General features: G+C 45.4%; 1 protein-coding gene across 1 annotated transcript in view; it reads right to left on the bottom strand.

The window, feature by feature from the left end:
* The window catches only part of ADAMTS12 (ADAM metallopeptidase with thrombospondin type 1 motif 12), a 319,574-nt gene that overhangs the window by 106,995 nt on the left and 186,672 nt on the right, over positions 1-25,907 (bottom strand). The window contains exons 12-13 of the mRNA XM_030567717.1: positions 25,696-25,865; positions 5,607-5,740 (exon numbers count right to left, since the gene is read on the bottom strand). Of these exons, the coding sequence (XP_030423577.1) occupies positions 5,607-5,740; positions 25,696-25,865 (304 nt within the window). The remainder of the gene's footprint in view (positions 1-5,606; positions 5,741-25,695; positions 25,866-25,907) is intronic.

Genomic DNA, 25,907 nt, shown 5'->3' with positions numbered 1-25,907 from the left:
TCACCCATCAAGTCCCTGCTCTGTCTGATGCAGTTGAGTGTGCTGACTAGACTGATAGTGACTACTCTGGGCAGGGCCGGTGCCAGGAAGTTTCGCGCCCTGGGCGAAACTTCCACCTTGCGCCCCCCTCAGCCCTGCAGCAGCTCCCCGCCCCCCCGCCCTGAAGTGTGCCCCCCCACCCACGTGGCAGCTCCCTGCACCCCATGGCAACTCCCCACCCCCTGGCCCGAGGAGCCCTGCGGTACCTCCCCACCCCAGCTCACCTCTGCTCCGCGTCCTCCCCAAGCACGCTTTCCTGCTCTAATTCTCCTCCCAGGCTTGCGGCGCCAAACAGCTGATTTGCGCCGCAAGCCTGGGAGGCGGGAGAAGTGAAGCAGCGACTGCACAGTGGAACCCCAGGGCTGCCGGGGGCGCGCTGACCCAGGGGAACCCCTGGGCTGCCGGCTGCTGGCGGTGGTGCACTGACCCAGGGAAACCCCTGGGCTGGTGGCAGCTGGCTGCTGGTGGTGGCGTGCTGACCCAGGGGAACCCCTGGACTGGTGGCAGCCGGCTGCTGGCGGCGGCGTGCTGACCCAGGGGAACCCCTGGGCTGGCGGCAGCCAGCAGCGATGCACTGACCCAGGGGAACCCCTGGGCTGGCGGCGGCAGCGCGCTGACCCAGGGGACACCCTGGGCTGCAGGCTGCCGTGGCGGTGCACTGACCCAGGGGACACCCTGGGCTGCCGGATGCAGCGGCGGCTCGCTGACCTAGGGCTCCTGGGTCAGTGCGCCGCCACGGCAGCTGGCAGCCCAGGAATTCCCCTGGGCCAGGGGACACTCTGGGCTGCCGGCTGCCGCAGTGGCGCGCTGACCTAGGGGACACCCTGGGCTGCCCGCTGCCGCCAGCAGCTCAGATTCCCTCTCCATCCCAGCAGCAGCGGGCCACTCAACCACTTAAAAAAAATTGGGGGGGCACTGCTTTTTGGCGCCCCCAAATCTTGGTGCCCTAGGCAACCGCCTAGTCCACCTAAATGGTTGCACCGGCCCTGACTCTGGGAAAGGTGGGCCTCTCTTGCTGGGTTGTTGTGAAAACGTTGAGTGGTCTCCCTTTTATCTAGATGCACAAAGGGAAATTTTTTCGAAATTACAAGAAGTTTCACAAGATGGGAAAACAGATTCCACCTCAGCACTAAGGAAGTTACACTGAGAGTAGGGATTCTGGATGGAATGTAGTGGGGATTCCTGTGGTGTCTGCAGGAGTGTAAGTATAAAAAAAGGCAGGGAAGTGGAAGGGCGGGGAGGGCTCTGGAGGTATGTCGGGGGGAAGAAGGGCAGGGAGGGCTCTGGTGGTGGGGGTGGAGAGGAGACGGACGGGGGGACTGTGGTGATGTATGTGGGGGGGAAGTTGGAAGGGTTCCAGTGGTGGTGTGGGGGAGGACAGAGAGGGCTACGGTGGTGGTGGGGGAAGCAGGGGGAGCTCTGGTGGTGTGGGGGGAGAAGGACAGGGAGGGCTCTGGTGGTGGGGGGGGCAGGAGAAGAAGGAAAGGAAGGGCTCTGGTGGTGTGTGTGTGGGGGGAGAAGGAGGACAGAGAGGGCTACGGTGGTGGTATGTGTGGGCAGGGGGGAGCAGGGGAGCTCTGGTGGGAGTGGGGGTGGAGGACAGGAGGTCTCTGGTGGTATGTGTGGGGGGGAAAAGTAGGGAGGGCTCTGGTGGTGTGGGGGGGGAGGACAGGGAGGGCTCTGGTGGTATGGGGGGAAGAGTAGGGAGGGCTCTGGCAGTGTGGGTGGGAGAAGAAGCACAGAGAGGGCTCTGGTGATGTGTGGGGAAGGAGAAAGACAGCGAGGGCTCTGGTGTGTGTGGCAGGGGTGGGACAGCAGGGGGGCTCTGGTATGAGTGTGTGGGGGGAGAAGGGTAGGGAGGGCTCTTGTGGTGTATGTATGTGGGTAAAGGGCAGGGAGGGGGCAGGGAGGTCGCTGGAGTGTGTGTGTGAGTGGGGAAGAAAAGCAGGGAGGGCTCTGGTGTGTGAGTGGGAAGAAGAGCAAGGAGATCTCTGGTGTGTGTGTGGTGGGGAAGAAGGGTAAGGAGGGCTCTTGTGGTGTATGTTTGTGGGGAAAGGGCAGGGAGGGGGCAGGGAGGTCGCTGGAGTGTGTGTGTGGGTGGGGAAGAGCAGGGAGGGATCTGGACTGTGTGTGGGGGGGGAAGAAGAGCAGGGAGGGCTCTGGTGTGTGAGTGGGAAGAAGAGCAAGGAGATCTCTGGTGTGTGTGTGGTGGGGAAGAAGGGTAGGGACGGCTCTTGTGGTGTATGTTTGTGGGGAAAGGGCAGGGAGGGGGCAGGGAGGTTGCTGGAGTGTGTGTGTGGGTGGGGAAGAGCAGGGAGGGATCTGGACTGTGTGTGGGGGGGAAGAAGATCAGGGAGGGCTCTGGTGTGTGAGTGGGAAGAAGAGCAAGGAGATCTCTGGTGTGTGTGTGGTGGGGAAGAAGGGTAGGGAGGGCTCTTGTGGTGTATGTTTGTGGGGAAAGGGCAGGGAGGTCTCTGGAGTGTGTGTGTGGGGGGAAGAAGAGCAGGGAGAGCTCTGGTGTGTATGTGTTGGGGGTGGAAGAAGGGTAGGAAGGGCTCTGGAGTGTGGAGGGAAGGAGAAAAGGAAGGGAGGGCTGTGCTGGTGGCACTGGCTTTGTGCGCGTGGAAAAGAAAGGCAGAGCAGGGTTCAGAGGGGAGAGGCAGAGTGGTAATGTGACTTGACTGTAATTTCGTGGCTCTGGGCACCAGGCAGATTCAGCTGCAACTCACCTTGCTTGAGGGCTTCAGGTTTCCAAATCTCCTCCAGTCCCCTTTGAACCAGGGTGCTTTACTAGTCTCACTGCAATCACTGGGCTCTGTGGGAAGTCTTTTTTGCTGGTCTCCTCTTCCTCGGACTCACAACTCCTTCCTCGTAGTTAAGGGATTCCCACAGCTCCCCTCCATGGGGTTGTGACATGATTTAAGCAGGGTCCTGAACTCACAACTCCTTCCTCTTGGTGAAAGGATTCCACAGCCCTCCTTCTTGGGCTGGTCTGTGATCCATGTAGGATCCCCAGCCCACCTGTCTCCCTTCTGGTTCCGATCTCAGGGAGCCTCTCTTCTAACTCAATGTTCCCCTGCGATTCTGCCCTCTCAGCTGTCTGTCCTCTCCCTCTTAATCTTCCTGTAAGCTACCCAACACCTGGATTTTATCATTCTAAGGAGGCAGCTACCTGATTAACATCTGGATCCCATTCCTCTGCTAGTCTGCCGCTCTCGTCCTCCCCCACCTTTCTTTTTGAAAGGTTTTGTCATGGAATAGAGTTTGGCTTGCTCCAGGCCCCCCTGCCCCTTCAAGGGGACAGAACAACCTTTTGCCACAGACCACTTCTAACATGCTCATGTACCACAGTTTGGGAACCTCTGAGCTACATGGTAGAACTTGCTTTCAACAGAGATGCACCAATTCATCCTCACTGATTCAAATGAATTTTTAAAAAACCTGCTTTGTATGAAATAGACATACATTTGTAGTGATGTGTGAACTGCAAAAGCTTGTGGGATTCAATCTGAATAAATATTCGAAAGCCTGAAGCTTCGTCATGCTGATCTCAATCTCCTTGACTTAGAAATCAGAGTGAAACTCTCATGAGATGAGTGCTCTGATAAACTTTCAGGTATTATTGGAGTTGGATCAAATATACCATGAAAACAGCCCTCTTAATTCAGTATTCTGCTGCTCTTCGATCAGTCCTGCCTGGAGCCAAGCAGCATATCGGTGAGCAAAAATTAGGGTGACCATATATCCCATTTTGGCTGGCACAGTCCCTTTTTTAAGCCCTAACCTGGACATCCTTTTTTTTTTTTTTTGGCACAAAAGTGAGCATGTGTCTCATTTGCTTTTGCTAACTTGATTAGCTGGCAGGAGCAAATGGGACAAATGACCACTTTTGTCAAAAAAGTAGGGTGCAGAGGAACATGGGGGGGAGGAAGGAGAGGGGCAAGCAGCAATGCCAGCCCCATGCAGAGGGGGAGGCAGGGCTCGAGTGAGTAGTGACTCCAGCCCCAGCCTTTGGGAAATATGGTCATTCTATCTAGTATGTGTGTCACCGCTTGCCCAAGCCTTGCTTGCCCCGTGTGGAGAGGGGGGGCTCGGACAAGTGACTTGGGCCAGCCCTGCATGGTGTCCCGTTTTCCCTTTGGGAAACATGATCTCCGAAGCAAAAATATAAATTTGAAAAATTTACCAAACATTTTCATATCTTAAAAAGGTTTGTTTCAGTCTATCTTCATGTATGACTGTTCATAGCAGTTCCCCCTGCCGATCTCAGCTCCCACTGAAGCAAAGGGGAATATTTTCACTGACTCCAATGGGAGCTGGATCAGGAACTCCAGTTCATCCAAATAATTCACTGGTACAAGTGTAAGCACTGTATAAAAAATTAAGAATTAATCCTTTTGTTGCTGTTCTTTGAGGCACCAACAATTCCACTGGAAAGTTAAATCTTCGGAGTAGACACATAGCAAGTACATGACTTGGTATTCAGGTGGTTAAGGCATGCAGCTATCAAATGACCCTCCAGGAAGAGGATAAATTAATTTTTACCAGCAACTGACTAAGTTTTTTCTAGGAATCACAGTTCTGCTTTTGTTCTCAATGTCATCGGTGGCCAAATTTCCTTTGGGCTTCAAAAGGAACAGGCTCTGAACCTTGTATTTTCAAAAAAATAAAACTACAGATAAAACTATTACATACTACAAAAACACTCCAGTGCTTTGCTATCCTATTGGAAAATAGCCCATCGACTAAGACTGTGGGATTTCCTTATCTTATAACTATGTAACCATAACCCAATATTGCAGAAACTTCATGTATTTTCAAAACACACTAATAGAATGTTGTGGATGCTGGGTACACCCTAAGTGTAGTTAGGGTGACCAGATAGTAAAGTATGAAAAATCAGGAAGGGGGTAGGGAGGTAAAAGGCACCTATATAACACAAAGTCCCAAATATCGGGACTGTCTCTATAAAATCGGGACATCTGGTCACCCTAGGTGTAGTGGAGAATTATGTCAAGAATAATGTAACAATTAAAAAACACATTGTTACATGTACTCTCATTTGTTTGCTTTGGTTACGTACAGTAAATTTCATGCAGTTTCACTGCTTCTAAGCCTGAATGTCCAGTGTGTGATTAAATATTACAAGTACAATGGCTTTAATTCTAAGCCATGATGAATAACACATGGTTTCATACAATTAGGATCACATTTTCAAAATGTAACTCTATGAAATGGTTAAAACTAATTGTGGCCCCAAAACTGTATAATCCTCTGTGAAAACAATACCGCCATAGGAATAGAGCAAACAGACATTCTTAAATTGATTCTGATAACAAAAGAAACAACAACAACCAGGCCAATCTGTTCTGTAGAATGGGTCAAAGTTATTCTAAGGTCCATTTAGAAAAGCAGTTCCCCTTTAACTTGTTTCTACTATAATTTAAAATACAATGAAATCAAATGCCCTGGGCTGGCATCCTCTTACATAAGTTGGTAAACAGTTTCCCCTGATAATACAGTCCCATGAAATTTTAGAGAAGGAAACATACAAACATACCCAATACCTTACACATGCCATTAATACAGATATCTCGGATGTTTCTGCCTTCATAGCAAGGAGTACCATCACTAACTGCATCCAGCATTTTCTCTGAAAATTGGCCATCTACAGGGCGGCAGTGGAGCTCACACGGATTAGCTGAAGCAAAAAAACAAAGATACTTTCTCACTGTCATAATTATAATATGTAGTAAGCAAAGTTCTGAAGTAAAATATGCACATTTCTGATAATCTGTGGTACATCAAGGAATTTGCAAGATGAAATATATAAAGAATATCTCACATCTCAAAAAAAGGTATTAGAGTCAGATATGGGATTGAAAATATTTAAAATGAATTTAGTACTCATGAAAAATATCAGATTGACAGTCTCACTGCTGAACAACAGTGGCTAACATACTTCATATCTGATTTAATGCCCCAATCAAGAAAGCTTCAACTTCCAGCATTGGATCATGTCATACCTTTCTCTGCTTGACTGAAGAGCCCATTATTAAATATTTGTATTCCATGTAGATACTTACTGATTGATCAAGTCACCCCTTAATCTTCACTTTATTAAGCTACATAGATTGATCTTCTTGAGTCTATCACCATAAGACAATTTCTAATCCTTTACTCATCCTCATGGCTCTTCTTGGAATGCTCTGAAGTTTATAAAATTTCTTGAATTGTGGACTCCAGAACTGGACACAGTCCAGTGCCAAATACAGAGGTAAAATAATCTCTCTATTCCTACTTGGGGTTCCCCTGTTTATATGCCCAAGGATCACGTTAGCTCTTTTGGCAATACTGTAGCACTAGGACCTTTGCTGGATTGGAGGTTTAACTCTGTTACTGACAGGCCCAAAGGAAGTAAGTCAACCAAGACATCAAGGTATTTGTGTAGTTTACATATACATTTATTAAATATTTTAAGGACTATTCAGCTGTGCTGTATACCCATATCTGCTGCCTAATACGATGCCTAATGAAGTCAATGACAATCCTTCCCTTGACTTAAATGGGGAATTAAGTCAGGTCATTCCTGCATAATTTTATTGTTGTGACCACTGTCTCTCTTTCCCACCTCACTGTTTTGTCGCACTTTCATTGTGTCATATGTGCAGCTGTATTCAAACTTGGCAGGGAAGGGCCCTTTGCATTTACATGCAATGTGAGCAGTGCAATTTTTGGCACTGTTTGAAAACAAAAACAAAATTATACTTATAAATGATAAAAGAGCAAGAGAGTAGCTTAGTCTCTATTGTTGTTTGACCAGCATGGGCAATATGTTCGGCTCTGTGTAGCACACAAAATAAAAGCTGTCCTTCCCACAAAGAGCTGCAAGGTCCTAGTCTTGCAAAGACAGCTTTGAACACTTCAGAAGTCCCACTTAAGTCAATACAATCTTTGGAGAATTGGGGTCTCAAAGACAAAAACAGAAGATGGGACATTCTGGGAAACCCAGCAACTTAGATGTTTTTTGGCTAACTGTACACAAAGGTAAAAGCTGATTTTTAAGAGAGACTTGAGTGAAAAGAAGGCAATGGTTTGGCAAATTGGGATGAAGGAGTGCATTCCGCTTATAATGGGCAGCATGGAGATAGGAGTATGCATAGGGTAGATGAAACTGGGCTTTGAAACTGGCATCATTCAAGGAGGTAAGTGGTAGGAGTTAAGGTCTAAGATGTAGACAGGGGTGGAATTATGAAAGGCTTTGACGGCTAAAATGAAAAAAATAATCCCCATTCAATCTTGATCCAGTCTGTGAAGTTTGCTAACTGGGCAATCAATCAATCTCCATTTTGACAGTGTTTTTTGTGATATACAAAAGAGGAATGATTTTTATTTTATTTCATTAAATTCATGTAGGAGCTTTCTGCCTGCTGTGGTTAATTTCAGTATCTGGTGCTAAAATAAACGTGGTACTTACTTCTGTCCCCCTCCCCCATAAGGCACCATTTTTCAATAAAAAGCACCATGTTTTCCAGGAAACAAGGATTCCAGAATTCGACCTAGTCTTTGTATCCTGCTCTAAACTGATACAGAAATTGCGCAAAACCCCTTTTTTACTTTCAAGCAGTTCCTAATGTGTAGAACAGAAGTTTGACTTCCTAGTGGAGAAGTGTATGGGATTATGTAAAACTCACCGTGGTGTCCAATTTCATTTCTGGAAGCACTGAGCATGAAAGAAAGCACAGTGGCAACTGCTGAAAAATGAAACAGCCCTATTGGGCATGAACAGAAAAATTGCCAGTTTCCCTCTGAACTTCACTGAAAATAAGAGCAGTCCCTGCTCCTGCCCCACAGTGTCAATTCATTATTCAATATACAGGCACATTAACTCTAGGAATGATGTAAGTATTGAGCTTTGGTCTTTCACATACAGATACAACTGATTATGGGATGGATCACTGCAGCCATTGAGGAAATTGCCTATTATCTCAGCCACCTTACTAGCCGTTTGTTTTTCAGATTATTATTATGTGTATTACTGTAGTGTCCACAGGCCCTAACCAAGATCAGGGCCCCATTATGCCAGTGTTTCTCAAATGCGACCACTGGGGGCTTTTCTTGTGGCCACAACCTCATGGATGGTGATGGCTGCCAGCAAGAGTTGGGCCTTGCCCCCTCTAGAGACACAAACACTGGGGGAGCAGGCAGCCAGTGAGTTCCCCAGCTTCCTGGGGCAGAGGGGTCAGGATCAGCCCTGGCATAGCAGGCAGCAGGCTCCAGCTGCGGGACTTCGGGCTCCATCTCCAGGCTCCAGGGTCTGTCACCTAGGTCCTATCCTCCAGGTGCAAGGCTTCAGGCTCTGGCCCAGTGCTCACCCCTGGTCCCCGCAGCCTCCTCCAGCCCCCCATCCATTCTCCCTGTTGCTCCTGTCCCTGCTGCCTTCCTATGCACCATCTCATCCAGGGCTTAATTTGTCCCTTGGCATGCTGGGGCTGAGTAAGTCTGTTGTGAAAAGTGATATCTGTACATTTGTTAATACCACTTTTCATAGTAGACTTGGTAGCTAGTTGGGAGGCTGTGAAAAGTGATATTAACATACAAGTATCACTTTTCACAACAGCAGACTTACTCACCAGCAAGTCTAAAATAAAAAAAGCAACCAGAAAAGCAAAGGAAACAACAACAAAGACAAGAATGTGCAAAGCACCTTATTTATGTTTCTATTCTGTTTAGCTCCAGTAAAGAATAGAGACAACTGTACATTATTTTTATTATTGAGTCTGCAAAAAAACCCTACACAAATAAATTACAGATGTGGACATGCATATGTGCATATTTATTTGTTTTTCCTAAAGTTAATTTAAGTATTTTAGGAAAAGTTATCAGAGTGGCCACCAGCAAAACAATTTGTTGTGAGAACACCCCTGCTAGACTCTAAGCAGACTTCATAAAAGATAATCACTGTCCCCAAAGATCTTATATTTTAAATAGGGTAGATGAAAGGAAGTACTATTATCCTCCTTTTGTAAATGGGGAACTGAGGCACAAGGAGATTAAGAGACTGTCCAGGTCACACAGACAAGCCAAATATTTAACTAACATTTCTCAAGGCTCAATCCAGTGATTTAACCATAAGATCATCATTTTGCTCAGTAAGAACATGAGCATTGTTCAAAAGAGCATTTTTGTTTAAAGTAATTTTTTGCCTAGGTGAATTTCATTAATTAACAATGACACTTTACCAAAGAAGCTGCCATCTTACGTATTGATAGGCCAGTATATACAAAGATTCTTGTAAACCAAAATATTCATAAAAGTAACAGATCTGATCTTAAAACATAGGCCTTGATTTTGAAAAATACCTTTCTTTTGACTTTCTGTAGGAGTTTTGCCTGAGAAAAAACTCAAGGATCAGGCCTTAAATGTATTCCTTCAAACTGAATGGAGATTGTATCACTGACTTCAATGGGAACAAGACCGAGTCCTTAATACAGACGCAGAATGGATGTAATGGAATTCCAAGTAAAGGAATCTATTAGGGAAAGTATCTATTTTACTGCAACTAGTTAACAATAAATTAAAAAGACAAGAGCTTTCAAAATATTAAGGTTATAAGCAGAAGAGAAGCGGCAAATACTGAGAGGTACAACCCAGCCAATATTCCTATTTCAGATCATAAAAACATCAGAGGGTCTGATTGCCCCTTTCCTATGAAAAAACACAAAGAGGCAGCCCTGGTGGGAGGAAAACTTAATAACGTTCTCTCCAAATCATTTTAAGGGAGATAGGAATTTTCCTCCTCAGAATCTGTGGATCTCAAGGGTTCTGCAGAAGGAATGAGCTATCTGCCAGGAGGTTCTGCTTTCACTCCTGCAGTAGCACATCTTATTCTACTGTAGCTCCTTGGCAGCTTGTCTCCAATGGGCACCCAGTGACAACAGTGGGGTTTCTTTGAAAATAAGCATGGATTGTTATATAAGGTCAAAGCAAAAACTTAGTAAGGATGTCAAAATTTGGCCCTGTGGCATCCCCCGGCCCAAGTTTGTGCACACAGGAATACCTACTCAGGCAGTGTAAATTGAACCACATGAAGCTAATCAAAGGGAACACAAATTCTTTTTCAATAGCAGAAATAATAAAAAGGTTTCAATTGTGTCCTTCAGAGTTTACTCCCATTAATTTACACCAAAGTACATCTACACTCTTGAGCTGGAAGTGTAACATACATGTGCTAGTTTTGATCAGATCAGTGCACTAAAAATAACAGTGTAGCCATGGTGGAACAATCAGTGGGACAAGCTAGTCGTCTGAGTAATTGCCTAAGATTGCAGGTGTGATGTTACTCAGGACAGCCAGCCTATTCCACCACCCAGCCTTGCCATGGCTCTACTTCTATTTTTAGTGCACTAGCTTGATCAAAGCTAGCATGTGTATGTCTACCTGAGCAGGAAATTATACCTCCAGTGTAGACATACCCTTAAAAAAAGGATCTATTCTCACCTGGTTAAGTTGGTGTTTGACCAATGTGTGCTGCGGCCTAAAGACAGGATTGTCTGTTTGTCAGAGGATGGAGATGGATGGCAGGAGAGAGATCACTTGATCACTGCCTGTAAGGTTCACTCCCTCTGGGGCACCTGGCATTGGCCACTGTTGGTAGACAGATACTGGGCTAGATGGACCTTTGGTTTGACCCAGTATGGCCGTTCTTATGTTCTTATGTTCAATATTTTTTCCTACTACACAAGGAGTGATTCTGTGTTTCTATTGAAATGTTGGTTCCATTGAACTGAATAGGACCAGGATTTGGCTAAGAGAAGGCTGTAGGAGAGAAATCAACCAAACAACCCCTCCTCCACACTCTAAGCACCCTAGTCATCAGAAGGGAGCAAAAAGGGGAGAGAGTAAGAAGGCAAGCAGGTGCTTTATAACATTAACCAATCCTTGCAACTGAAGTTTCTGGCTGATTTCAAACTAATGGCAATAGAAGGTCCTAACAGCTCAGCTCCAGAGAATGTAGCTGTACAGATCTGATCTGAAACACAGACATATTGCCTTCTGAAGACATTCGAGATCCGTCACAGTTGAGTTATATAACCCCTATTCTCCAATATATGAGAGGAGGATAAACAGACAGTTGAGCCCATCACTGTCACAGACTGATTAAACATAATGTATCCATATAGGATTATTTCTCTTTCTAGCCTTTATTCCATAAACTCAGAGTAGGCTTCACATTGAAATACTGTTCTCCAAGAAACCAGCAAATTTAGATAAGCTAAACTGTGCTCCCCGAAGAAAATAAATTACTGAAGTAAGCAAGCCTGAGTATCTCTCCCTTATCATAGCTCGGTAGATTTAATACCATAAAGATAAACATTTTATCCTGGTTTAATTACTTCTGTCACAGCTGCACCAGTCTGCCAGTTTCAAAGAGAACTGTCTGTGGAACATGACTAAGGCTTTTTTAACTTTTTTTTTTCCTTCAGTGTAAGGTCGGATATTCTATATTTGTACTTTTTATATATATAATGCTGGAGAAACTGTAACTACATGCCCAATATTAAGAGAAACTATCTCTGCAGGGTTACACATCTCTCTTCAGATCTTGGAATCATCTGAGCACTGAACTGAAGATGGAATTGGATGAATTTTCTCACATACAGATGAAGGCATAAGACAAGTGAACAATCTAACAGCTAGGCAGCTATATGTTCCTTCAGTGTACAGTAATGAACAACCTAATACTTTTCAAATCCCATCTCTAGGCCCCTTTCTTCCTCATGGCCCATGCCCTCTAACCCTCTCAGCAAAACACTCAGGCCACAATTTTCAAACTAGAATTCCTAACATTAGTCATCTGCTATGGTGTCAAACCCCCACAAACCCAGTGAAGTAAATGAGAGCTAGTGCGGCTCAGTGCCTTTTAAAATCAGGTTATTGTGGTTTCTGTTCCTAATTATGGATTTGGGGGCCTAATTTTAGGCCTAAAATCCTCTTTCCAGACCTATGCAGTTGCTCCAGGCTCAGTTATTCTTCCTGAAATTTACTCATTATATCTTTTCTCACTTCAGCCTACACCCAACTAGAGAGACTACTGCCACAAAATTAATCTGTATCACACAGTTCACACTTATTATACCGGGGTTTGCATTGATAGATTGGAACTGAGTCAGAAGCATTTAGTTTAAAAGATGCAATTCAAAAAATAAATCATCGCATTATTTTCCTCATCATTGCTCATATCTGAAGAAATCCAGATAGTGAGCTTCATATTGTTCAACGTCTCCTTTCACAGTAGATCTTATTTATAAATTTATACCCAATAGACATTTTAGTTCTGATTAGTTCTAACTGTAAACATTTTAGGCAAAACCCTCCCACACTGCACATTGCAGGTGAGGAAGAAGACATAGCAGTACTAGTCACAGAAGCACTAGTCTGCCAGTTTCTGTATTTCATTCAGGTGTTGTTGTTGGAAGAGCAGCAACATTCATCCACCATGCATGCCCCTTCTTGCCCAGCCCTGGTAGTATGGGCAAGAAAACTCTATAAACCTAGTACCACTACATTCACTAGCTTCCTTCCTGCCTCATGAAGATAGCAGCTGGATTTTGCATTTTGTCATCCATCCTTTCTTTCTTCAGCTCCCCTTCCTCCCTCTCTCCTGAATATCCCTCTGCCTAGGATGACCACATATCCCGTTTTGGACAGGACAGTCCATTTTTTAAGCCCTGTCCGAGCCATCTTGACTTTTTTGGCAAAATTAGGCACTTGTCCCATTTGCACTTGCCAACTGATCATCAGCTGGCAAGAGCAAACTGGACAAATGCCCAGCCAACTTCTTTTTGCCAAAAAAAAAAAAATGGAGTGTGACCCCTAGCAGAGCATGGAGGAACGTGTGGGGGAAGGGAGGGCAAGCAGCAATGCCAGCCCTGTACTGGAGGGAGGGCTCAGGAGAGTGGCTCGGGCCAGGCCAGCCCCACGCAGGCAGGAGACAGGGGGTCTTGGGCCAGTCCCACACTCAGGGAGGAAAGGGGGGCTTTGGGCCGGACCCTTGTGGTGTCCTGTTTTCCTATTGGGTAAATATGATCACCCTGATCTCTGCCCCTTCTTTCCTTTTCCTATTTCCTTCCTCAAGTTAACTCCCTTTCCTTCCTGCTATTCCCCACACATCCCACCTCTATCTCCATCATTCAATTTAAATGTGTGTGTGTTGAGGGGAGAGGGAACTAATATGATTTGCAACCATCAAGTTGTGCATAGTAGCCTTGTAACCACAGGATCTCATTACCATTGCTCTCCTCCTCTTTTCCCTCTTACTATTTATGTCCGTTTTCTTAAATTAGATTGCAAACTTTTTAAGGCAGAGTCTGTGCCTTCCTCTCTGAATTTGTACAGTGGCTAGCACAGTGGGTCCTCCAAACTAATTAGAACCTGTGGACACTATAACAAACAAACAACTATTATTATTTATTATTATTTATTAATCAGCACAGGAGTCTAGAAGCTCTAAACAGTTTATTTTCTTCACAGATTTAAGGCCAGAAGGAACCATTAGGATCACCTCGTCTCCTTCAACATTTAAAATGCTTCCTTCATAGGGGTGCCTAAAAAAGATGACACAGAAATCCATAAAGATTCTGGCTCTGGATTTCATCTCACTGACAAAGGATTTCCACAGAAAGCTGCATTTAGTATTTGGGAAAGCTTCATAATAGGAAATGGGGACTTTTTCACATAAGCCATATATGTCAATGGAGAGCTTTGAAAATACCTGTTGATAAAACAATAAACCAAACTCTTAAGGACAATCCCCTTGGCAGCAAGCTAAAATGAGGCTGAAATTCCTTTGAAATGAAAAGAAACTGAATTGGATTAGTCTCAAAGTCCTGCCTTTGTAACCTTTGGGAAAGATAAGGGACCAGATACTCATCTGGTGTAAATTGAGACTAAGGGTTTGGCTACACTTGCAGCTGTAAAGTAGTGGGAGTTAAAGCTGTCTTCGTACAGCTGTGTAGGGAAAGCGCTGCAGTGTGGTCACATTTGCAGTATTTACAGCGGTGTTGGGAGTGGTGCATTATGGGCAGCTATCCCAGCGTTCAAGTGGCTGCAACGTGCTTTTCAAAAGAGGGGGGTGGGGTGGAGTATGACAGGGAGCGTGGGGGAGACAGAAGAGAGAGTGGATTTTTGGAGCTGACACTGTGTCAGCTCCCTGCCTTGCAAGTTCTAAGGACTTGAAGATAGACAGCACCAACCTTCAATCATTTTAAAAGTTTCGACCCCTTCCCCATCCCCTCTCTCATTCACTAAATGCAAGTAGCCTTCAGACCAGATAAGCAGCTGCTCCAAAACGGATCCCCCCTCCCGCCTCCAGGCTGCTTCTCTCCTCAAGCAAACATTCCAAAGGGATCCCCTGCCTGCCTCTGCTCGAGCAAACAGGAGCTGTACTTGTTTTTTAGATAAGCAGCTCCAGGAGACCCGAGTTCACAACAAAACAAAGAGAGGCATCACAACAAAACAAAGGGTGTTATCTTTACTTAAACAGCATTATGGGAAGGTTCTGGAGGTCAGTTACAGCATAGTAAGATTAATCACTGTTTACACTGGCACCCCAGCGCTGCAAGAGCAGCGCTATAGTTGTTATTCCCCAGGCCGAGGTGGAGTACAGCCAGCGCTGTAGCCAGGGAGATACAGAGCTGTATGTGCCTTGCCAGTGCGGACGGGGAGTAAGTTACAGCGCTGTAAAGCCACCACCAGCGCTGTAACGCTCAAGTGTAGCCAAGCCCTTAGACTTCAGTGGATCTAGACCAATTTACACCAGCTGAGAATCAGGTCCAAGAAGCCTTGTAACATCAGCACCTTACTATTTCTTTATTTAGAATTTTGTTTGGTCTGGGATCATGCAGTAATTTGGAAGATAAGTAACTAGTGAACTGCCTCATCACCTCTCATCTGATTTTGCACACAAGTCATGAAAGAAATACATGAAATTATCCAGAGAATTGTGTTATAAACCACAGGAGAGCTGACAAACACTCTTGCTTAAGCAATGCATGCAGCAATGAATGTAGTTAAAGTTTCCTGAGTATTCCTTCACATAAAGATTGTTGCTTGTAACTTTCTCAAAGTTACTTTTTTAGCTGCTGTCACAGCGCCTGGTATGTATGTGGCTTACAACTTAGAGGCCATCTCAGGTCAGAGGGTCAGAAAACAGTCAGAAAACAAGGCAGACACCCCAAACAGGGGGCATATTCTATAATTAGATTTAACCAAACCAGCAACAAGTGTGTGCTCCTGGATCTCTACAGACACGCCAGCCTATAGTACAACCCAGACAAACTAGACTTCTGTGATGAAAGGTTATTAAAACCAAAGATCACCACATATTAGGTACTTCCTTCCTCAAAGGGCCAGTCACTTACCCCTGAGTCAATGGATGTTCAGGATCTCACACCGAAGACAACGCTGTCAGCTAATTTCTTTAGTAAACTAACTGAAGTTTTATTAGCTAAGAAAAAGAAATGAAAGTTATTTAGAGGTTAAAGCAGGTAAAATATGTGTTACAGGTGAATTTGAGTCTGTACATTCAAAATGATAGCAGGGATGTTAAATCTGCTAGTTTTCTGCAAGTCTCTCAGGATTGCACAAATAGTTTTGGGGGACCTCAGTCCTTTTGTTCAACGTTTCCCCTGTCAGAATTCACCAGTCCAAAGATGGAGCAGGAAAGAGGTGGCCAGGAGCCCTTGTTCTCCCTCTTTTATATCTTGACCATTCTGGCTGGAAAAATCCTTGCTGTGTCATGAGGTCAGATCAAGCAATTCACTGGCATATGTGCTTTGCCATCAGTTCTTCAGATGAGCTGCAAATTTTTGCTTGCAACTTCTGTGTACGAGCCGTTTGAGGTGTCTTCGGGAATGACATGCAGCAGCTCTTGTTTACAGTTCCTTTGTTATTCCTGAAGAGCTAACCTATGGGTTACCTGCCCCTGGATATTTCCATTACATGCATCTGAGGAAGTGGGTATTCACCCACGAAAGCTCATGCTCCAAAACGTCTGTTAGTCTATAAGGTGCCACAGGATTCTTTGCTGCTTTTACAGATCCAGACTAACACGGCTACCCTCTGATACTTAACCTATGGGTGTTTCTCAGATTCACAGCATGTTTGAGTTACATACATATACCAAAATTTCATGACTCCACACGCACAGTGTTGATATACACATTATAATGAGATAATAATACTCAGCAGATTATAACCTTTTCAGTGATACCTCCCAAGGCATATGCTGTACAAGATTTATCACAATTTTGTTAAAGTGGTGCCCATATTAAAGTAGATAATCATCTTTCCTTAACGCAAAACAAATGTAGGAATGGACACCACTGACACTCCTGAATACACTTCAGGGTTCCTCCATTCTCAACAACACATCAGCAACTACATATTCCTTTCGCTTGATATGAACTTTGTCCATGTCAAACTCTTGCAAGGCTAAATGCCAATGGAGTAATCTTGATTTGGTTCCCTTAGCTTTGTGCAGCAAAATCAAAGGGGCGTGGTCACATAATACAGTGAATTTTTTGTTACACAGATAGGGTTTAAGGTGTTTAACAGCCCAGACTCTGGTGTAGCAGTCTTTCTAAATCATGGCATATTTTTGCTCAGTTGGGATCAGTTTTTCGCTTAAGTATGTAATGGGATGTCTTTTACCCCCTTATCCACCTGACATTAGTACAACATCCAAACCAATATTAGAAACACTCATACACAGCAGGAATGGTTTATTAAAATCAGGACTGACTAAAACAAGCTCCTTAGACAAAGCATCTTTTATATTTTGGAAGTCTCTGTCACCTCGTCCAGTTTTCCTTTTATAAGGTCTGCGATGGGGGTCACAATACCATTTACAAACCTACTACAATAGTTGGCCAAACCAATAAAGGATTGGACCTGTGTCATAACCTTGACCAGCCTTTGTACTGGACAGGCAGTTCAGCTGTAGGCAAGTCTACAGCTTGTGACATGAAGGGGTAAATGGTAACTTTGGCCTTTGGGTTGATGAATTTGGGGTCAACGAAGGATTGGTGGATAGCTGACACTTGTGCCCCCGTGTCTCTCCATGCAGTAACCTTCTTTCCGCCCACTCTCAAATTTTCCCTCCGCTCCAAGGGTATTTGAGAGGCATCTGGGCCTGAGAATCTTTTGGGTGATGGTGGTGTAATTAATTGCACTCGGATGGCGTTCTTTGGACAGTTGGCCTTGATATGTCCCAGTTCATTACACTTAAAGCATCTTCCATCTGATGGGTCACTGGGCCGAGGTGAGTTACTGGAGACTGGTGAGGTGGAAGAATAGGGTGTCTGTGGCTTTACTTGGGTTGTATGTGGGGTCTTTGGCTGTCCTCGGTTGTAGGGTTTATGGTCGGTGTGCCCCCTGGGGTATTCGTTCCCCTTGACCGTAGCTTTCTTGCTTTCTGCCACTTCCATCCATCTGGCTCCAATCTCCCCCGCCTCAGGTAGATTTTTGGGTTTTCCATCTTGTATGTACCGTGTTATGTCCTCAGGAACACGATCCAAGAACTGCTCCATTTGTATGAGGAGGTGCAGTTCTTCCAAGGTTTTAACATTGTGTCCTGATATCCAGGCCTCATAATTTTTCCCAACGTAGTAGGCGTGTTTGGGAAATGACACATCTGGTTTCCACTTTTGGGTTCTGAAACGCCGATGGGCATGATCCGGGGTTATCCCCATTCTGTATCTGGCCTTGGTTTGGAAAAGTTTATAGTCGTTCATGTGCTGCTTAGGCATTTCAGCTGCCACCTCTGCTAAAGGTCCACTAAGCTGTGGCCTCAATTCTACCATGTACTGGTCTTCAGGGATGCTGTACCCAAGACAGGCTCTTTCAAAATTTTCCAAGAAGGCCTCGGTGTCATCACCTGCCTTGTAGGTGGGAAATTTCCTGGGATGTGGAACCATAATTGGCGAAGGGTTGTTAGGATTGGCTGGCACATTCAGCCCAGCTTGCGCTAAGTCCAGTTCATGTTTCCTCTGTTTTTCCTTCTCTTCATTTTCTTTTTGTTGTTTTTCCAGGTCTCGGCGGTGGGCCACCTCTTCTTCTTCTAGTTTTCTGTGGTGGGCTGCATTTTTGGCATCTTGTTCTCTTTTATGGGCTGCCTGTTTGATTTGTTCTTCTCTTTCTTTCAGCTCCACCTCTTTTTCTTTTTTCCAGTTGTCGCCTGTGTTCTGCTTCTTTGCTTTGTTCTTCGGCTCCCATTTTTGTCTTGGTAGGCATGGTTCCTGTTTTCTTGTGTTGGGGTGCCCTCCGGTGTTTATCTTCTGAACTGCAGGCTCTGTTGCCTCCTGGGGTCTGCCTAGCAACAGTGCCTTTTTCCCTTTCTTCCTAGCTAATTGTTTTCAATGTAAAGTAAACCAGAAAAAACACTTTATTTGCATGTATATAGTGCTGGTAATGACTCTCAATGGGAGTGCTATTGTCACAAAAGACCTGTTTGTCACAGCTTAATGGTTCCTTGCTTAATATGCAAGCCAAAAACTGCCAGAGAGAGCAGAAAAATTTTTTCTCTCTGGTTCCCTTTTAAAACCAAACTGTTTCTCTCTGCTAAAAAGCCCCTAGCAGAGAAAAGAAAAATATAATATTCCTACTGGCTTCTGGATTCTATCTTTCCCATAAATGCTGCCACCATGTCATAACCTAGTCCCAGATTTGGACCTTAGCATCCAAAATATGGGGGTTAGCATGAAAACCTCCAAGCTTAGTTACCAGCTTGGACCTGGTACTGCTGTCACCACCCAAAAAATTAGAGTGTTTTGGGGCACTCTGGTCCCCCCGAAACCCTTCCCTGGGGACCCCAAGACCAAACCCTTGAGTCTCACAACTAAAGGAAATAAATCTTTTCCCTTCCCCCCTCCAGGTGTTCCTGGAGAGATACACAGAAGCAACCTCCGTGAATCTAAGCAGAGGGAGTCCACCCTCTGTAATTCCAGTCCTGAAAACAAAAGCACTTTCCTCTTCACCCAGAGGGAATGCAAAGTCAGACTAGTAAATCTAACACACACAGACCTCCCTCTGATTTCTTCCTCCCACCAATTCCCTGGTGAGCTGCAGACCCAATTCCCTGAAGTTCCCCACTAAAGAAAAACTCCAACAGGTCTTAAAAAGAAAGCTTTATATAAAAAGAAAGAAAAATACATACAAATGGTCTCTCTGTATTAAGGTGACAAATACAGGGTCAATTGCTTAAAAGAAATATGAATAAACAGCCTTATTCAAAAAGAATACAATTCAAAGCACTTCAGCAATTATAGACATGTAAATACAAAAGAACATATAAATCCCTATCTGATCTTTGGTACTCACAACTGGGAAACAGAAGATTAGAAAGCAGGAAATAGAAAAAACTCATCCGAGAGAGCATACAGGCAGAAGACAAAGGACTCAGACACACAATTCCCTCCACCCAGAGTTGAAAAAAATCCTGTTTCCTGATTGGTCCTCTGGTCAGGTGGTTCAGATTACTTCTTTCCACGTGAAAGAGACATTAACCCTTAGCTATCTGTTTCTGACAACCTGCTTTTTTGTTTTAGGGACAGACCAGCTTTTAACAGCTCTATTTCTAAGGTGTCAGGGTGGACCAGCTCACTGCCCACCTGTGTCCCAGATAAGATACCTCTGAAGCCCCCATTTTGCATTTGGAGACTTTAACAGTGAGGTTGGCTTCTTTCAGCCTTTGCAGTGCAACACTTACATCAGGAGTGAGCAAACTATGGCCCGAGGGCCGCATCTAACCCTCTAGATGTTTTAATCTGGTCCTTGAGCTCCCACCAGGGACTTGCCGCACTCCGCACGGCTCCTGGAAGCAGCGGCATGTCCCACCTCCGGTGCCTGTGCATAGGGGCAGCCAGGGGGCGCTGCACACTCCTCCTGCCCCAAGTGCTGTCACTGCAGCTCCCATTGGCCAGAAACTGTGGCCAATGGGAGCTGCAGGGCGGTGCCTGCAGACAGGGCAGCATGCAGACCCGCATGCCCACGTCACCACATAGGAGCTGGAGGGGGAACATGCTGCTGATTCTGGGAGCTGCTTGAGGTAATAGCTGCCTGAAGCCTGCACCCTTGGCCCCCTCCCACATCCCAACCCTAGCCTTGATACTCTTCCCGCCCTCTGAAGCCCTCAGTCCTAGCCCTGAGCACCCTCCTGTACCCCCAAACCCTTATCCCCAGCCTCACCCTAGAGCCCACATCCCCATCTGGAGCCCTCACCCCCTCTCTCTGCACTCCAACCCTCTGCCCCAGTCCAGAGCCCTCCCCCCCACACACCTTGAACTCCTCAGTTCTGGCCCTATCAGAGCCTACACCCCTAGCCAGAGCCCTCACCCCTCCTGCACCGCAACCCCCAATTTTGTGACCATTCATGGCCCACCATACAATTTCCATACCCAGATGTGGCCCTTGGGCCAAAAAGTTTGCCCACCTCCATCTACATGGTGCATGGTTGTCTTGCCAGGCACTATGGAAAATGGCCAAATCATCTATATAGGCTCTAGCAAATGTTTGTAACCTATGCAGAGCCTCATTAATAAACTGCATAAAGATCACTCCAGAATTCATCAACCCAAAAGGCAAAACTTTAAATTCATACAGTCCAGATTCCACTAGGAAAGCGGATCTAAGGAAACTTGTAAATACCCACAAGTTATGAATTTTGCACTAACACCCCCCAATTGGTCCAATAAGTCCTCTATTTGGGGTATGGGATATGGATCAGGCTGGGTGATGACATTTTTTCCCTATAATCCACCAAAAACCTCATGGTTTTATCCCTTTTAGGACCATTCCAAGAGGGGAAACCCCTGGGCTTTTTGAGTCAGTGATTATTCCCATTTTTAGCATGCTTCCCACCTCTTCTTTCATCTGTCTCTGCAGTTCCCCCTTGGCCTGCAGGGTGTGTCCCTATCGTCTAAATGGAACGCACCATCTTGTTAGTTAAACATGTGGCCATGTCTACACTAGTGAGCTTACAGTCACACAGCTGTACTGATGCAGCTGCCTTGCTGTAAGATCGCAACCACTCTATGCTGACAGGACAGAGCCTTCTGCTGACATAATAAAACCACCTCAATGAGCAGCAGTAGCTATGTCGGCGGGAGAAGTGCTGTGCACACTACTACTTATGTTGGTGAAACTTACATTGCTCAGAGATGTGTTTTTTCACACCTCCGAGTGACATAAGTTTTGCCGACATACATGGTAATGTAGACATGGCCTGAGAGACAAACAGGGCCAGCATTTCCTGCCTTTGGGATAGAGTTAAGCTTTCCTCAAACTCAATGCTCTAGTGGTGTTTCCTTCTTGCTTTCCCTGACCAAATCAATTAAGGGAGCAGACAACTTCTCTTCATTAGCACAGCAAATCACATTGACAGCTAACTGCCTTTCATGGTAAGTCTGCGACCTATTGATGTGTACTGTCTGCACGGCTCCCCTGCCATCAGGATTTCTGACATTATATGTAACCTCGTTTACTCTTTCAACTACTTCAAAGGGCCCTTTCCAGAAATCTTACATTTTGTTCTTCCTCAAGGAATTAGTAGGAGCACCATAGCTCCAATTTCGACCTCTCTTTTATATGTCTGTCACACCAAGCTTTCTGACTTTCCTGACTTTTTTTAAGATTCTCTTGCACCAAATCCACCAGAACTTGCAAATTTTCCTTAAACTGAGACTGTTCATTTTCCTCAGTACTGCCCTCCTAAGAATCACAAATTAAATTTAAGGGTCCTCTGACCTGCCTCCAATACAGGCGATCAAAGAGAGCAAAGCCAGTAGATTCTTGGGGCACACTTCTGTACGCATAGAGTAACAAGGGGAGCAACAGATCCCAGTTGTCCTCATGCCTGGATACATACATTCTCAGCATGGCTTTTAAAGCTCCATTGAATCTCTCCACTACCCCATTAGTTTCTGGGTGGTAGGATGCAGCGTTTATATGCTTCATCCTGCATAACTTCCACAACATTTTAAAGACAACAGACATAAAATTTGTACCATGGTCTGATAAACTCTCTCTGGGAAAGCCTACTCGGTTGAAAATAGCAAATAGATCTGTAGCTACCATTTAAGCTTCAATATTAGACAATGGTGTAGCCTCGGGGTCCCCGGTAGCTGAATCTACCACCACCAGTATATATTTCTTTCCATTCCTGGAAGTGTAGAGGAAGGTCCCACAAATTCCACAGACACTCTGGCAAATGCCTCCCCAATAACAGATAAAGGTTGTTGGGTGTCTAGTGAAGTCTAGCTGACAGCCCCGAGGTTCAGGGCAGTCTGGCATAGAGGTCTGAATCAATGGGGTCACTCTCCCTCGCAGGGCTATGTGGGCTAGTGGCCAGAGTTAATAGTTCTGCCCTCTCTCACAGGCTTTTTTGGCCTAGCAACCAGACTCAGTATGGCTCCCCTCTCCCACAGGGCTGTGTGACCTAATGGCCAGAGTCAATATGGCTCCCCTTTCCCCAAGGACTGCGCGGCTTAGCAGCCAGAGTCAATATAGACGCCCTCTCTCACAGAGCTGTGCAGTCTAATGAATAGAGTCAGCATAGCTGCCCTCCTTACCAGGGCTGTGTGGCCTACCAGCCAGAGTCAGTACAGCTGCCCTCCTTACCAGGGATGTGTGGCCTACCAGTCAGAGTCAATACAGCTGCCTTCTCTTGCTAGGTTCTGTGGCCTAGCGGCCAGAGTCAAAACAGCTGTCTTTCTTAGCAGGGCTGTGTGGCCTAATGGCCAGAAGGGGTGGGCTGCCACCAGAGGGATGGTGACCAGGGTAGAGGACCGGAACCCTTCATACTCCACCAGCTCCCAGACCAGGGCCTTGTCAGTGCCAAGCCTATTCACCACTGGATAAGCGGGGATCCGACCAAAGCACGGTAACTTATTGTTCGGTTCTACAACCGGACTGATGTCCAGTTCCCCTGGGCTACTTCCTACCGTGTCTTCCAGTGGCATAATCTCTGGATCGCCTAGGTCTCTGGCCTGTGAAGCTCCCAGTGGTTCCACCATCTTCTGGGTGTCCGCAGGTAGATGAGAATCTGTCGAGATCCTGGCAGGTTTGGCCTCTGTGGTTTTGGGCTCCAGTAGCTACCAGGCAGGAACCTGCAGCATACATCCTCCCTCCTCAGCAGTCAGACCAGACGGACATGTGCTACTCTCTTTCATACTGCTGTTTCAATTGGAGCATGCCCGGTAGGGGCGAGGGCGTGATGGCTTCCTCAGCCCACAGTGTGCTGTTAACTCCTCCTTGTCCAGTTCGGGGCAAATACACCCCATCACAGGCACCTTACAAAGTCCTTCTGACATAAGTTAGATCTTCTGCAATAACCCTTCACCTTCTGAAACGTATGGGTCTAGTAAAAGTTTCCTTCAGCCTGTCACACATTTTCTGTTCCTAGATGACCCGCAAATTGCCCATCATGAACTAATTGGAGCAAATCTCTCCTATACCTCTTAGGCACAACTATTTGCTTGCAAACTTCACCAGAAAGCTGCCTTTTTCCAGAAGGAGCTTTCCCAAATAATACTCCATTTTGAATAAATAAAACTGACCTTTCCTTCCTCAGAAGGAGTCTGATCCTGTGTAGCAATCCTGGTCTCTTCCAAAGTAATATCACTTGAATAAGCCAATATAAATTCTTTCTATGTTTCACTTAAACCTGGAACAGTCTCCAGTAGGAAAGAATCCTCAGATCCTTCCTCAGCTGGCAAGCTCAGGGGAATTCCCCCCCATCACCTTCACACCTCACTGACAGCAGGCAAAGTAGAGGAACCAGAACTATGGCAGTTATAACATTAACCTGATTGGACATAGTTACAATGTCATTACCTATCAAAATATCAGCAGGTAGCAATTCCTAATACCAACCACACTATAATACTTAAAATTTTCCCACTCAGGTGGATTTTAGCCAGAGGCACAGTTATTGAAAACTCAGCCAAAGCTAGAAGATTTATACTTCTGCCAGGCAATTTATCTTTTATCATAAAACTTTCTTTAACCAAAGTAATATGAGATGCAGTATCATGCCACCCAGTACATTCAACACTATTTACTTTTACACTCTTAATGAACTGTTCACTATCATCCTATGACTCAGTTCTTATATAATTTATGAGGCCATTTTCCTCTCCCACAATTTCCTCTGTGACTAATGTGGTAGCATTAGCACTTACATTGGTAGCACTGGAATCCACGAAAGGCGTTGCGGGTGCAGGTTGTGAGGTGGTTTTAAGCCTTGAGCAATTTGACTTTATATGGCTAGGGATCCCACCCTCATGGCAAACAATTGGCTTCCCCGTAGGGTAAGAAGTTTTAAAATCTGGGCTCCTTGGAGATTTTTTAACACAGTTGAGGTTAGGTTTATTCCTCCCTTGTAAACTGGAGATTGCACCCCTCTCAAGCCCTTGACTCAACATACTCATCGTCAATTTCTGCTGCCATCAAAACCGTGGAAGGTTTTTTGTCACAAATGGCTGCTTTGACATCATTGGTGACTACCCACAATAAGTGCTATTGCATCACCAAATGTAACAGCTTATCAAAGCTGACATCAGCACCTGCTCCTATTTTTTTACATAACTACGCAGTTTATGCACATATTCCACGAGTTATATTGTTAGACTTTTAAAGATTTCTCAACTTTAAGCAATAAGACTCAGGGATGATTTTAAACCTTTTCTTACATAGGAAATTGGGAATGTATGTAGTTTCTGTGTCAAGCCCTAAGTGCTTTGGATTTATTGACAAACTCTTTCATAAAATACCTAATCACCCTTATTTTTCTTTGTTCAAACTGAGGAAACCACTTTGATAATACTTTCCTGGACTACTGCCTGTTCCAACCTTATCTTCAGTAGTATACTCATACGATGAGTGTGGCACTAGGTGATATTTAAGAAGTTTATTCATAGCTGTCAAGCATTAAACACACAGTAAATTTGATGACAAATGCTACTGGCAGAAAGTACATCTAAAGTCAAAGCAAAGTGCCTTTGAGCGTAACATCTCTAAACAGTTTATTTTTCTTAGGTGAAGGAACAAGTAATGCTGGTAATTCTTGCTGGATAGGCATTTGAAGTCCAGCGCTAACAGTAAAGATAGCTCCTGATCACTAATTGCTTTTGAATTTTTCCAGTTTCTACCTAGTTTTTTTTGCTTGTTCGAACTCCCCAGACCCAGTTCCCCACCTGCAGACTCCCTGCTGGTCAGCATTGTGCAGGAGAGGGTAACTGCATTTGATGGCTGCTGCAGCTGTGGAGTGGTGGAAAGAGAAGGGCAGGGAGCCTGCCAAGACCATGGACTGCTGTAGTGACAGGACACTGGGAATGAGGTTGCATCTGGGAGTACCGGCCCCTCCTGACCCACTCCCTCCGTGTGAGCCAAGCACCCCTTCTTCTCCCCATGCCCTTCCCTCCCTGAGTGCTGGACATCTCCTCGCTCACTCTTCTCTGTGAGAAGGGGTGCTCCATCCTCCTCTTCCCCCATTCATCACTGACTGCTGGGCATCCCCTCCCTGCTGTATAGAGGTGTATAAAGGTAGAGGTGTATTTATCTGTAAGTGCTCTGAATTTGACTGTGTTAGCTCCTTACCTGTGTTATAAACTGGAATCCACTGGTAGAATTCATTCTTGTAGGGAACTGTGTCAAATTCACTGCATTGCATCTGACGAAAGGTTGGTGTGTCTCGTTGACATGGGAGAATGTTACACATGCGATAGCGTTTCCTTTCTCCGGTGCAATACTTTCCTCCAAACTGTGGCCTACAAGTAAAGCGTGAAGTTTTGGGTCTTTAGACTCTGTAT

This window comes from Gopherus evgoodei, chromosome 6 (assembly GCF_007399415.2).
Source record: "Gopherus evgoodei ecotype Sinaloan lineage chromosome 6, rGopEvg1_v1.p, whole genome shotgun sequence".
In the NCBI taxonomy this organism is placed as follows: Eukaryota; Metazoa; Chordata; order Testudines; family Testudinidae; genus Gopherus; species Gopherus evgoodei.
Note: the sequence above shows the minus strand (reverse complement) of the source record. Positions and strands in the feature narration are given on the sequence as shown.